General features: G+C 42.1%; 1 protein-coding gene across 1 annotated transcript; it reads left to right on the top strand.

Annotated features, from left to right (window-relative positions):
- Positions 1-3,671: 3,671 nt before the first annotated feature.
- On the top strand, positions 3,672-14,103 carry LOC110152865 (keratin-associated protein 4-11-like). The gene is made up of 2 exons (XM_070479444.1): positions 3,672-4,359; positions 13,326-14,103. Exons 1-2 carry the CDS (start codon positions 3,716-3,718, stop codon positions 13,654-13,656), a joined length of 975 nt encoding a protein of 324 aa, XP_070335545.1. The 5' UTR covers positions 3,672-3,715; the 3' UTR covers positions 13,657-14,103.
- Positions 14,104-14,567: the final 464 nt, after the last annotated feature.

The following is a 14,567-nucleotide window of genomic DNA, read 5'->3' as shown; positions in this document are numbered from 1 at the left end:
TCCTCCTAGAGGCCGTAGTCCTAGGAGCACTTCGAGATAAAGACCCTGTTTGCTAATTTTCCTCTCTATGTCTGCCTCCTAGGGAACTCAAACCGTCCCGAAAAGCAATTTATAATTCACAACAGTTAATCTGAGAGCTGGAAGGACTGACTGAAATGTAGCTTTCATCTTTTAGTGTCTAGAAAGTAGAAGCTTAAACAAAATCTGAGAAAACTTATGGACATGAATCCTTAGAACTGTGAATTTTATCTAAAGTACTTTTATTTTTTTCTTAGGATTTTATGTCACCTATACACACACATGCTTTTTTAAAAATTTTGAATAACACAAAAGAATGATCAAAATAGTTACCCATCATTTGTCTTTGCCAATCCCATTCAAAACCAAGTTTTATAAATGGAGATATATTCTTATTGAATGCATTTGTATGACATTTAAGTCTTTATTTAGAAACCCAGCTTTACTTGGACATTTTTTTGTTCTGATGTTTATTCAAATATTAATTTTTGGCCTTCAGGTAATGTTAATACATTCCTCCAACACCTGGTAAGTATATTATTCGACAGACTTGTTTACATATATTTTATATTTATTGTTGAGAACTGTGAATACATGTTTCCCGTTAGATTTTATGAAGAAATATTGCTAAGTGCAAGGAAATCTAGCAGTGTTCTAAGCCAGCCAACTTCACGGTTAAGAATAATATTCAGGTGATTCTTTTGGATTTTCTAGACATATAATCATGGTGGTGAATAGCCCCCAGCCTCAGGTATGTCCCCGGATTCATTCCTCAGTTACCCACGGTGGTAACTGAGTTATTAACCCAGACTTATGGGTTTTACTTTTGTTCCTGCCTTACTTTCTGATTTCCTCATGTGTATGTCCCAGAATTCACCCCCCCACCCCCCACCCCCCTGCCAAGTGAACTACTCGCACTCACATTTATGTTTCATTATCTATTTTGGGTGCAATTGAAACAAAGACAATAGATGCTCAGCAAATATTTTTAGCTGATTGATATTAAACCAGTGGTGGTGGTTACTTCTCACAAAAGAGAGCTAAATTGGGCTGTCTGCAAGAGAAGAGAATCAGTGTCAACACTTGTGTTCTCCTCCTTTCTATCATATCTGTTTCTGTGTTAATACAGTATATGTATCCATGGTGTCCTATAAGTATGTACGATTCTATGGATCAAAGTTGAACTTCCAGAAACGTGTTTTTTCAGGTGACATGTTGCTTGCCACATGAGCAAATGTGGTTTTCCTCAAGTGTAACCATGATCCCTTTGACTGGAATGTTTCTCCCACTTTTCTCCACCAGGCAAAAAAGACATATTTTTTAAAGGAACATGACATACCCTTAAGTCATCCAAAAGCCTTCATTCCACCCGATGAACATTTGTCACTAATGTGCTCTGTCCCAGTAACAAAAATAAATTTTATAGGTCACGCCTTCAGGGTGTCTCCATGGCAATAGTGGAATAACAGAAAGTAACTGATACAGCAGAGAGTGCAAAAAACAGAGCACAACGCAGGGACAGATTGTATTTGAACGGGGTAGTTCATCATTGCAAGGAAGCAAGAAGGGTAAACCTGGGGTTTTGAGAGAGGAATAGGAGTTCGCAAAGATAATGACAAAGATGAAACATTCCAGGCAGATTACATGGCTTCAGCAAAGGCTTGCAAGCTTTATTTTTCACCTCTTCCTTAGCTGTCCTAAACAGCTAAACATTTGTTTAATCTTACACAAATTTTTTTTTCTCTTAACATTTCTATGCTTCTTTGGCCTATTGCTTAAAGAAGTAGTAAGAATACACACTATATTATATGCTGCATTAAAGATTCAAAACAAATATAAGATATTCAGCACAGTGCTCAGTGAACTCAGCACAGTGTCTGGTAAATTTAGCATAATGCATAGTAAATACTCTACAAATGATAAATATCATTATTCCTCACCTTTATTGAAGATATATGGATATATGTTGATTTTAGTTCTTCATTTAAAAAAAACATAGGATGTTCAGTCTGGTGCTCTATGACAACCTAGAGGGGTGGGATGGGATTGGGATGGGAGGGCGGGTCAGAGGGAGGGGACATATATATACTTATGCCTGAATCACATTGTTGTACTGCAGAAAGCTACACAAACTTGTAAAGGAACTATCCTCCAATTAAAAAATAAAGACTTAAAAAAATAACTGGCATTCTTTTGAAAATGAAAGTCGCTCAGTCATGTCCAGCTCTTTGTGACCCCATAGACTATATAGTCCATGGAATTCTCCAGGTCAGAATACTGGAATGGGTAGCCATTCCCTTCTCCAGGGGATCTTACCAACCCAGAGATCGAACCAAGGTATCCCACATTGCAAGCAGATTCTTTACCAGCTGACTTACCAGGGAAGCCCTTTTTTTTTTTTTTTAACTATTGCCACGCTGTTTTTTATGCATGTGTCTCATTCAAGTATCTACAGGAAAAGGATGAGGAGTTATCTGTCAAGTTCTCTTACTACCTAACAGAATTCTTGGATCCATATTTTTGAAGGCTTAATCATTCCAAACACATTTATATATAACAAATGATTTTATAATGAAATATCCTGTGTACAAGTTTGACAACTAAAAGATAAACCACAACATCCCATTCTGATTGCCTAGCCTGGGAGACATACAGCAAAAACCTGTTTCTTCTATTTAAAAGCTGTGAGTACTGCTAAGTGCTTGAGACAGTGGAGTGAAATCAGACACAGAATTTGAAACTTCCTTGTAGTCTACTTATCCTCTGACCATCCAAGATGCCCACTCAGGATCACAGTCATCCATATTATTTGTGGGACATCCTCCCCCAAACATCTTTCTAATTCCTTTCCAGTGTTTCACCTGACCAGCGCTTGCTCCCCTCATCCTTGACAACAAAATATACATGAGCCATATAAGAAATTTTTCTCTCTGAAGTTCAGAGAACAGTGATAGGAGAGAATATCACATAAAAAAAAAGATGATAGAGTCATATGACAAAATCTTTATAAGACATTGAACCAACCAGTAAAAAATGTGACACCCAAAAGGAAGAACTGGGACAGGACTTTCTTTCTTTCTTTCTTTCTTTTTCATTTATTTTTATTAGTTGGAGGCTAATTACTTTACAATATTGTAGTGGTTTTTGTCATACACTGACATGAATCAGCCATGGATTTACATGCATTCTCCATCCCGATCCCCCCTCCCACCTCCCTCTCTACCCGATCCCTCTGGGTCTTCCCAGTGCACCAGGCCCGAGCACTTGTCTCATGCATCCAACCTGGGCTGGTGATTTGTTTCACCCTAGATAATATACATGTTTCAATGCTGTTCTCTCGAAACACCCTACCCTCGCCTTCTCCCACAGAATCCAAAAGTATGTTCTGTACATCTGTGTCTCTTTTTCTGTTTTGCATATAGGCTTATCATTACCATCTTTCTAATTGGACACACAGGCACTTACCAGGAAAAGGAAATGTATTGTTGTCTCCATTTTGGAATAATGCATAAGAAACACACAATTATGTAATTAAATGATCAATTTTCCTTTGGGGGATAAACAATAACAAGGAAATAATGATATAATGGTAGCAGCTCTTCAGCAGTATATAAGGGGACTGCGGGCCGAGAAGACTCTCAGACTCAAGAAGCTCACTTTCCTGGAAAGTCACCCAGAACCTCCACCCTCTGACACCATGGTCAGCTCCTGTTGTGGCTCCGTCTGCTCTGACCAGAGCTGTGGCCGAAGTTTCTGCCAGGAGACCTGCTGCCAGCCCAGCTGCTGCCAGACCACCTGCTGCAGGACCACCTGCTGCCGCCCCAGCTGTGGTGTGTCCAGCTGCTACAGTCCCGTCTGCTGCCAGCCCACCTGCCCTCGTCCCACCTGCTGCATCTCTAGCTGCTACCGCCCCTCCTGCTGTGTTTCCAGCTTTGGTTCCAGCTGCTGCAGGCCCCAGTGCTGCCAGCCTGTGTGCTGCCAGCCCACCTGTCCTCGCCCCACCTGCTGCATCTCTAGCTGCTGCCGCCCCTCTTGCTGTGGGTCCAGCTATGGTTCCAGCTGCTGCAGGCCTACTTGCTGCATCTCCAGCTGCTGCAGGCCCCAGTGCTGCCAGCCTGTGTGCTGCCAGCCCACCTGCTCTCGCCCCACCTGCTGCATCTCTAGCTGCTGCCGCCCCTCCTGCTGTGGGTCCAGCTGTGGTTCCAGCTGCTGCAGGCCTACATGCTGCATCTCCAGCTGCTGCCGCCCGAGCTGCTGCCTGCGCCCAGTGTGCGGCCGGGTCTCCTGCCACACCACTTGCTATCAGCCCACCTGTGTCATCTCCACCTGCCCCCGCCCCGTGTGCTGTCCCTCCTCTTGCTGCTGAATCTCTGCTTTGAGCACACTGCTTCCTCATTTCCTCCCTCCCCACAGTTGCAGAGCTTCTTTTTATTTTATTTTTTTTCCATTTATTTTTATTAGTTGGAGCTAATTACTTTACATCATTGCAGTGGTTTTTGTCATACATTGAAATGAATTAGCCATGGATTTACATGTATTCCCCATCCCGGTCCCCCCTCCCACCTCCCTCTCTACCCGATCCCTCTGGGTCTTCCCAGTGCACCAGGCCCGAGCACCTGTCATTACAGTATACTAACACATATATATGGAATTTAGAAAGATGGTAACGATAACCCTATATGCAAAACAGAAAAAGAGACTCAGATGTATAGAACAGGCTTGTGGACTCTGGGAGAAGGCGAGGGTGGGATGTTTCAAGAGAACAGCATCGAAACATGTATATTATCTAGGGTGAAACAGATCACCAGCCCAGGTTGGGTGCAGAGCTTCTTTTTAAAATGTGGAGGGTTCAAGAGGACTGGTCCCTTGAATTTCATAAGCAAACACCAGACATACCGAGTCCATGTTCTAATTTCTCTCCAAACTCCCTCCCTTCCAAATGAGAACACTCAGAATATCCTAGATTACATTCTCCCAACACTCATTCCTATTTCTTTAGGACATCTGTTTTTTTATGCTTAAGGAATTTGTCTCTATCACTTGTGGGGCCATCGATTTCTATCTCTCTGATATGGAAATCCAATGAAGATTTTTTGGTGTAATCTTTGGTAAAGATTTTCTTACATCTTTTTATTTCCATAAACCTAAATAAACGTCCTTCTATTGGCACTGAAATTTGAACCTGATTGCTACTTTCTTTCTTTTTTTAAAGGATTTACATTTTGATCCAAAGTAATTTAATTTTGCCTGCACCTGCCAAACAACACAAATTAATCAACCTTCAAGAGAGGTCCAATGACATTTATCACTGCCTAGTTATGTCTGAAAAATAGAAAATTAGTCATTTTCTAGTCTTTATGGGGAAAGGGGGTGAAATTGAAGTGATATCTATGAAGATAATAACATGAGAAAAGATTTGGAAAGATTGAACACAATTCATGGTTTTTTAACAACACCACCTTTCAGGGTTTTTTCACTTATAAAAGCATCACATAGATAGCTTAGTAAAGTCTATGTATTTTCTGCTTCGGGTCACATACAATGAGTCCTTCGTCCAAGTACACAGTTGAAATGTTAGTCACTCAGCCGAGTCCAACTCTGTGCAACCCTGTGGATTGTATTCCAGGAGGCTCCTCTGTCTAGGGATTCTGTAGGTAAGAATACTGGAGTGGGTTGCCATTCCATTTTCCAGGGGATCTTTCTGCCCCAGGGATCGAACCCAGGTCTCCTGCATTGCGGGCAGATTCTTTATCTTCTGAACCACCATGGAAGCCCCGACACATACAGTGGAGTTCTGCTTTATTCTGGTAGCTAGAGCTTCAGTAGATTTAGTTTATTATTATTATTACTATTCAGAATATTCAGTTTATTCTGCCTTATAGTGGGGCTACCTTCAGTGCCAGGCAGCTGATATAAAGCAATGAAACAAACTTGGTGACATTTCCTAGGTATTGCTGGTGACTGTGATTTTATGTCCAAGAGTAAAAAGGGACCTTTCCAGTGCCATGTTTAGATGTCCACTGAAACTCTATTCTAGCTTGATTTCACCAACTGTCCTTTTCTGCTCACTTCCTTTCCCTTTCTTCCTACCAGTACTAATTCCAAGATCACTTCTCAATAAACACCCTGTTTGCTAATTTTCATCTCTGGGTCTGCTTCCTAGGGAATTCAGTCCCCAAAAGCAATTTGTAATTCACAACAGTTAATTTGAGATCCGGAAAGACTGACTCAGTGTAGTTATCATCTTTTAGTACATAATAAGACTTCCCTGCTGGCTCAGACGGTAAAGCGTCTGCCTACAATGCACGAGACCCAGGTTTAATCCCTGGTTCAGGAAGATCTCCTGGAGAAGGAAATGGCAACCCACTGCAGTATTCTTCCCTGGAAAATCCCATGGACAGAGGAGCCAGGTAGGCTACAGTCCATGGGGTCACAAAGAGTCGGACACGACTGAGCGATAGTATATAATAAGTACAAGCTTAAACATAAACGTAGAAAACTTATGGAACTGAATTTTAGACAGAACTGTGAATTTTACCTGAAGTACTTATTTCTTCTCTAAGGATTTTATGTCACTTATACACAAACACATGCTTTTTTAAAAAAATTTTGAATAACACTAAAGAATGTGATCAAAAGTGAGTTTCCCATCATTTGTCTTTGCCAATCCCATTCAAAACCAATTTTTACCAATGGAGATAAATTCTTATTGAATCCTTCTGTATGAAATTTATGTCTTTATTCACAAACTCACCTTTACGTGTACATTTTTTTCTGATGTTTATTCAAATATTATTTTTCATCTTCAGGCAATGTTAATACATTCCTCCAGTACCAGATAAGTATATTATTTGACAGTTTTGTTTACATATCTTTTTATATTTATTGCTCAGATCTGTGAATTCACATTTTTGCCATTACATTTTATGAAGAAATATAAAAGTGCATGAGAAATCTATCAGTTTGCTAAGACAGCCAGCTTCACTGCTAACAATAATACTCAGTTGATTCTGTGGGATTTTCTAGGCATATAACCATGGCAGCTAATAGCTCCCAGCCTCAGGTATGCCCCAGATTCATTCCTCAGTTACCCACAGTGGCAACTGCATTATTAACCCAGACTTTGGCTTTTTCCTTCTTTCCTGTCTTCCTTTCCCACTTCCTCGTGTGTACTTCCGAGAATTGCATCCCCAGGTGAACTACTTGCACTCATATCTTTGTTTCAATATCTACTTTGGGTGCAATTCAAACAAAGACAATAGATGTTCAGCAAATATTTTTAGTTGATTGACATTAGACCAGTGATGGTGGTTATTTCTCACAAAAGAGAGCTAAATTGGGATGTCTGGAAGTGAAGAGAACCAGTGTCAACATTTGTATTCACCTCCTTTCTGTCGTATCTGTTTCTGTGTTAATACAGTATCTTTATCCATGGTTACCTGTAAATAAGTTCCATTCTATAGGTCAAATTTGAATTTCCACGAATGTGTTTTATCAGGTGACACATTGCTTGCCATGTAAACAAATGTGGTTTTCCTCAAGTGTAACCATGATCCCTTTGTTTGGAATGTTTCTCCCACTTTTCATTACCAGGCAAAACAGACAAATTTTTTAAAGGACCATTACATACCCTTAATTTATCCAAAAGCCTTCATTCACTCAACAAACATTTGTCACTAATGTCCTCTGTCCCAGTAACAAAATTAAATTTTATAGTTCATGCCCTCAGGGTGTCTGCATCGCAGAAAGTGCAAAATTTGGAGCACAATGCAGGGACAAATTATATTTGAACACGGTAGTTAATCATTGGGAGGAAGCATTCAGAGGAAAGCTAGGGTTTTGACAGAGGAATAGGACTTTGCAGAGATAATGGCAAAGACGAAATATTCCAGGAAGATGAAGCGGCTTCAGCAAAGGCTTGCAAGCTTTATTTCTCACCCCTTCTCAGGTGTCCTAATATAGCTTAACTTCTGTTTAATCTTACACACAAGCTTTCTCTTTTTCTTCTTAATGTCTCTATGCTTCTTTGGTTTATTGCTTAAAGAAGTAGTAAGAATACACACTATATTATATACTGCTTTAAAGATTCAAAACAAATATAAGATATTCAGCACAATGCTTATTGAATACAGCATAATGCCTAGTGAATTTAGCATAATGAGTAGTGAGTACAAATGATAAATGTCATCATTCCTCACCTTTTATTGACAATGTATGGAACTTATCCAGATACTATATATGTTGATCTCAGTTCTTCATTTACAATAACATACGAAGCTCAGTTCAGTGCTCTATGACAACCTAGAGGGGTGGGATGGAATTGGGGTGGGATGGCAGCTCAAAGGGAGGGGACATATATATAATTATGGCTCAATCACACTGTTGTACTGCAGAAACCTACACAACCTTGTAAAGGAACTATCTTCCAATTAAAAAATAAAGACTTAAATAACTGTCATTCTTTTGAAAATGAAAGTCATTCAGTTGTGTCCAGCTCTTTGCGATCCCATGGACTATACAGTTCACGGAATTCTCCAGTTTAGAATACTGGAATGGGTAGCCATTCCCTTCTCCAGGGGAACTTCCCAACCCAGGGATCGAACCCAGGTATCCCACACTGCAGCTGAGCTATCAGGGAAGCCCTTCTTTTAACTATTGCCAAACTGTTTTCATACTGTTCATGGGGTTCTCAAGGTAAGAATACTGAAGTGATTTGCCATTCACTTCTCCAGTGGACCAAGCTTTGTCAGAACTCTCTACCATTACCTGTCTGTCTTAGGTGGCCCTACACAGCATGGCTCATAGTTTCAATGAGTTAGACAAGGCTGTGGTCCCTGTGATGAGATTGGTTAGTTTTCTGTGTTTGGTTTTCAGTCTGTCTACACTATGATGGAGAAAGATAAGAGGCTTATAGAGGCTTCCTGATGGGAAAGACTGACTGAGGGGAAAAGTGGCTCTTGTTCTGATGGGTGGGGCCATGCTCAGTAGTTCAGTTCAGTTGCTCAGTCAAGTCCAATACTTTGTGACCCCATGAACTGCAGCACGCCAGGCCTCCCTGTCCATCACCAACTCCCAGAGTCCACCCAAACCCACATCCATCGAGTCGGTGATGCCATCCAACCATCTCATCCTCTGTCATCCTCATCTCCTCCTGCCCTCAGTCTTACCCATCATCAGAGTCTTTTCAAATGAGTCAGTTCTTCTCATCAGATGGCCAGAGTATTGGAGATTCAGCTTCAACATCAGTCCCTCCAATGAACACCCAGGACGAATCTCCTTTAGGATGGACTGGTTGGATCTCCTTGCAGTCCAAGGGACTCTCAAGAGTCTTCTCCAACACCTCAGTTCAAAAGCATCAATTCTTCAGCACTCAGCCTTCCTTATAGCCCAAATCTCACATCCATACACGACTACTAGAAAAACCATAGCCTTAACTGGACAGACCTTGGTGGACAAAGTAATGTCTTTGCTTTTTAACATGCTGTCTAGTTTGGTCATAACTTTCCTTTCAAGGAGTAAGCATCTTTTAATTTCATGGCTGCAGTCACCATCTGCAGTGATTTTGGAGCCCAGGAAAATAAATCTTGACACTGTTTCCACTGTTTCCCCATCTACTTGCCATGAAGAGATGGGACTGGATGTTATGATCTTAGTTTTCTGCATGTTGGGCTTTAAGCCAACTTTTTCACTCTCCTCTTTCACTTTCATCAAGAGGATTTTTAGTTCCTCTTCACTCTCTGCCATAAGGGTGGTGTCATCTGCATATCTGAGGTTATTGATATTTCTCCTAGCAATCTTGATTCCAGCTTGTGCTTCATTCAGCCCAGTGTTTCTCATGATGTACTCTGCATAAGTTAAATAAGCAGGGTGACAATATACAGCCTTGGCATACTCCTTTTCCTATTTGGAACCAGTCTGTTGTTCCATGTCCAGTTCTAACTGTTGCTTCCTGACCTGCATACAGGTTTCTTAAGAGACAGGTCAGGTGGTCTGGCATTCCCATCTCTTTCAGAATTTTCCAGTTTATTGTTATGCACACAGTCAAAAGCTTTGGCATAGTCAATAAAGCAGAAATAGATGTTCTTATGGGACTCTCTTGCTTTTCTGATGATCCAGTGGATGTTGGCAATTTGATCTCTGGTTCCTCTGCCTTTTCTAAAGCCAGCTTGAACATCTGGAAGTTCACAGTTCATGTATTGCTGAAATCTGGCATGGAGAATTTTAAACATTACTTTACTAGCGTGTGAGATGAGTGCAATTGTGTGGTAGTTTGAGCATTCTTTAGCATTGCCTTTCTTTGGGATTGGAATGAAAACTGACCTTTTCCAGTCCTGTGGCCACTGCTGAGTTTTCCAAATTTGCTGACATATTGAGTGCAGCACTTTCACAGCATCATCTTTCAAGATTTGAAATAGCTCAAATGGAATTCCATCACCTCCACTAGCTTTGTTCATAGTGATGCTTCCAAAGGCCCACTTGACCTCACATTCCAGGATGTCTGGCTCTAGGTGAGTGATCACACCATGGTGATTATCTGGGTCATGAAGATCTTTTTTGTACAGTTCTTCTGTGTATTCTTGCCACCTCTTCTTAATATCTTCTGCTTCTGTTAGGTCCATACCATTTCTGTCCTTTATTGAGCCCATCTTTGCATGAAATATTCCCTTGGTATCTCTAATTTTCTTGAAGAGACCTCTAGTCTTTCCCACTCTATTGTTTTCCCCTATTTCTTTGCACTGATCACTGAGGAAGGCTTTCTTATCTCTCCTTGCTATTCTTTGGAACTCTGCATTCAATTGGGTATATCTTTCCTCTTCTTTGCTTTTCGCTTCCCTTCTTTTCACAGCTATTCATAAGGCCTCCTCAGACAGCCATTTTGCTTTTTTGCATTTCTTTTTCTTGGGGACGATCTTGATTCCTGTCTCCTATACAATGTCATGAACCTCCATCCATAGTTCATCAGGCACTCTGTCTATCAAGTCTAGTCCCTTAAATCTATTTCTCACTTCCACTGTATAGTCATAAGGAATTTGATTTAGGTCATACCTGAATGGTCTAGTGATTTTCTCCACTTTCTTCAAGTAAATACTTATCAATTTTCTATTGAAGGGCAAAGCTATGTTCCCTCTCTGCTATTTACCAGGGGCCAAACTATGATGGAGGTAATGAATATAATGGCTTCCTCCTTTGAAAGGTCCCATGCACGCACTGTTACATTCAACGCCCCCAACTCTGCAGCAGGCCACCGCCAACCCACGCCTCTGCTGGAGACTCCTGGACACTCACAGGCAAGTCTGGGTCAGTCTCTTGTAGGGTCACTGCTTGTTTCTCCTGGGTCCTGGTGCACACAAGGTTTTGTTTGTGCCCTCCAAGAGTCTGTTTCTCCAGTCCTGTGTAAATTCTGGTGGCTCTGTGGTGGGGTTAATGGCGACTTCCTCCAAGGGGGCTTATGCCATACCCTGGTCTACTGCACCCAGAGTCCCTGTCCCTTCAGCAGTCTGCTGCTGAAGCATAACTCCTCAGGGGGCACTCCAGCATAGTTCTGTCTCAGTCTCTGTGGGGTCTTTAGGTCCTGGTGTGCACAAGGTATGTTTGAGCCCTCTAAGCATCTCTGGCACGTATGGACTTTGATTCTAAATACGATTTTGCCCCTTCTACCATCTTGCTGGGACTTCTCCTTTGCTCTTGGACATGAGGTATCTCCTTAAAGTTGCTCCAACACCACACAGCCACCACTCCAGCATCAGCTACCATCTTGCTGGGGCTTCTCTGCCCTTGGATGTGGGGTGTCTCCTCATAGTCACCTCAGCACCACACAGCCACTGCTCCAGGGCCTATGGTCTTGCTGGAGCTGCTGAGTGCCAAAGAATTGATGCTTTTGAACTATGGTGTTGGGGAAGACTCTTGAGAGTCCCTTGGACAGCAAGGAGATCCAACCAGTCCATCCTAAAGGAAATCAGTCCTAAATATTCTTTGAAAGGACTGATGCTAAAGCTGAAACTCCAATACTTTGGTCACCTGATGTAAAGAAGTGACTCATTTGAAAAGACCCTGATGCTGGGAAAGATTGAAGGCAGGAGGAGAAGGGGATGACAGAGGATGAGATGGTTGGATGGCATCACCAACTCAATGGACATGATTTTTTCTTTTTCCTTTTTTTTTTTGGACATGAGTTTGAGTAAGCTTCAGGAGTTGGTGATGGACAGGGAGGCCTGGCATGCTGCAGTCCATGGGGTCACAAAGAGTCAGACATGAATGAGTGACTGAACTGAACTGATTGAAACTGTTTCTTATGCATGTGTCTTAGTCAAGTATCTACAGGAAAAAGATGAGGAGTTATCTGTCAAGTTCTCTTACTACCCAACAGAATGTCTTGGATCCATATTTTTGAGGGCTTAATCACTCCAAACATGTTTATATGTAATGAATGCTTTTATAATGAAATATGCTGTGTATAAGTTTAACAACTAAAAGATAAATCACAACATCCATCTGGTTGCCTAGCCTGGGGGACATACAGCAAAAATGTGTTTCTTCTATTTAAAAGCTATGAGTATTGCTAAGTGCTTGAGACAGTGGGGTGAAATCAGACACAGAATTTGAAACTTCCCTGTAGTCTACCTATCTTCCTGACCATCCAAGATGCCCACATATGATCACATTCATCCATATTATTTGTGGGACATCCTCCCCCCCAAACATCTTTCTGTCTAATTCCTTTTCAGTGTTTCATCTGACAAGCCATGTTCCCCTCACCTTTGACAACAAAATATACATGAGCCATATAAGAAACATTTTCTCTCTGATGTTCAAAGAGCAATGATAGGAGAGAATAGCACATTCAAAAAAAAAAATGTTAGCGTCATATAACTAATGTTTTGTAAGACACTGAACTCACCAGGAGCAAAGGTGACACCCACTAAGGAAGAACTGGGACAGGGCTTTCAGTTGGACACACAGGAGCATACCAGGAAAAGGAATAGTGTTATTTTCCCCATTTTGAAATATTGAATGAGAAACACACAATTATGTAATTAAATGATCAATTTTCCTAGGAGGGTAAACAATAACAAGGAAACAATGTTATAATGATAGCAGCTTTTCAGCAGGATATAAAGGGGGCTGTGGGCCAAGGAGACTCTCAGACTCAAGAAACTCACTTTCCTGGAAACACACCCATAACCTCCACCCTCTGACACCATGGTCAGCTCCTGTTGTGGCTCCGTCTGCTCTGACCAGAGCTGTGGCCGAAGTCTCTGCCTGGAGGCCTGCTGCCAGCCCAGCTGCTGCCAGACCACCTGCTGCAGGACCACCTGCTGCCGCCCCATCTGCTGCCAGCCCACCTGCCCTCGCCCCACCTGCTGCATCTCTAGCTGCTACCGCCCCTCCTGCTGTGGGTCCAGCTGTGTTTCCAGCTGCTGCAGGCCTACTTGCTGCATCTCCAGCTGCTGCAGGCCCCGCTGTTGCCAGTCTGTGTGCTGCCAGCCCACCTGCTCCCGCACCTCCAGCTGCTGCCGCCCGAGCTGCTGCCTGCGCCCAGTGTGTGGCCGGGTCTCCTGCCACACCACTTGCTATCGGCCCACCTGTGTCATCTCCACCTGCCCCCGCCCCGTGTGCTGTCCCTCCTCTTGCTGCTGAGCCCGCTGTCTTGTGACCATTGTCTCCACTTACTCTGTCCTACATATGTAGATCCTTTTTCACGCTAACCCTTAGGACTCATGGAGTCTAGCTGACATCATTCAGTTAGTTGAATCTCATGATTCCAGTGGGTCCACCACTGTTCTGCTGACTCTGTGAGCATATTCTGGCTCATTTATAATTCTCCCTTGCTATATTTTCCTTTCTATATCAGCACCAAATAAAAATTAATTTGCAATCCATCAGATAAGAAATTATCTCAGTCCTCTAAATTTTTTATTCTTCCTGATATTTTGGTCATGATCTGCAGGTGGTCCACAAGGTGGCCATTATCTGCAGCTACTGAGTAGCACTGAGTTGACACCCTGAGATTGGGGGTGGAGGGGCCCAAATTACCCTGTATTTTCTCCTTGAGTGAATTTCTTTTGTTTTGTCACTTCTCTGCTTTCTAATAAACTTCTCTGCATATAGAAACTCAGTGGCATTTTTTTCCTATTGTTTTCATGATCATTTTACTTACTAACTAGGCAATTTATATTGTATATGAAGATACAGGAAGAATAACCCATGTTGAAATCACTTTGATAATAGATGCTACATCAGATATAGATGATTTAAGATTTTAGAACAAAACTGGCATGTATGTATATATGAGCACATGCATGTGACTTAATATACTAAATTCAGTTCAGTTCAGTTCAGTCACTCAGTCATGTCCGACTCTTTGCGACCCCATGAATCACAGCACACCAGGCCTCCCTGTCCATCACCAACTCCCGGAGTTTACTCAAACTCATGTCCATTGAGTAAGTGATGCCATCCAGCCATCTCATCCTCTGTCGTCCCCTTCTCCTCCTGCCCCCAATCCCTCCCAGCGTCAGGGTCTTTTCCAATGAGTCAGCTCCTCGAAT

The sequence above is a fragment of the Odocoileus virginianus genome, chromosome 17 (genome assembly GCF_023699985.2).
Source record: "Odocoileus virginianus isolate 20LAN1187 ecotype Illinois chromosome 17, Ovbor_1.2, whole genome shotgun sequence".
NCBI classification, from domain to species: Eukaryota; Metazoa; Chordata; class Mammalia; order Artiodactyla; family Cervidae; genus Odocoileus; species Odocoileus virginianus.
This window is presented reverse-complemented; position numbering and strand designations above follow the sequence as displayed.

What these genes read in the sequence shown, in the direction of transcription:
- LOC110152865 (XM_070479444.1), top strand. Translation starts at nt 3,716, where the DNA reads ATGGTCAGCTCCTGTTGTGGCTCCGTCTGCTCTGACCAGAGCTGTGGC. An exon ending in TCCACCTGCCCCCGCCCCGT is followed by an intron (nt 4,360 to 13,325) that starts GTGCTGTCCCTC and finishes CACCTGCTGCAG; the next exon opens with GACCACCTGCTGCCGCCCCA.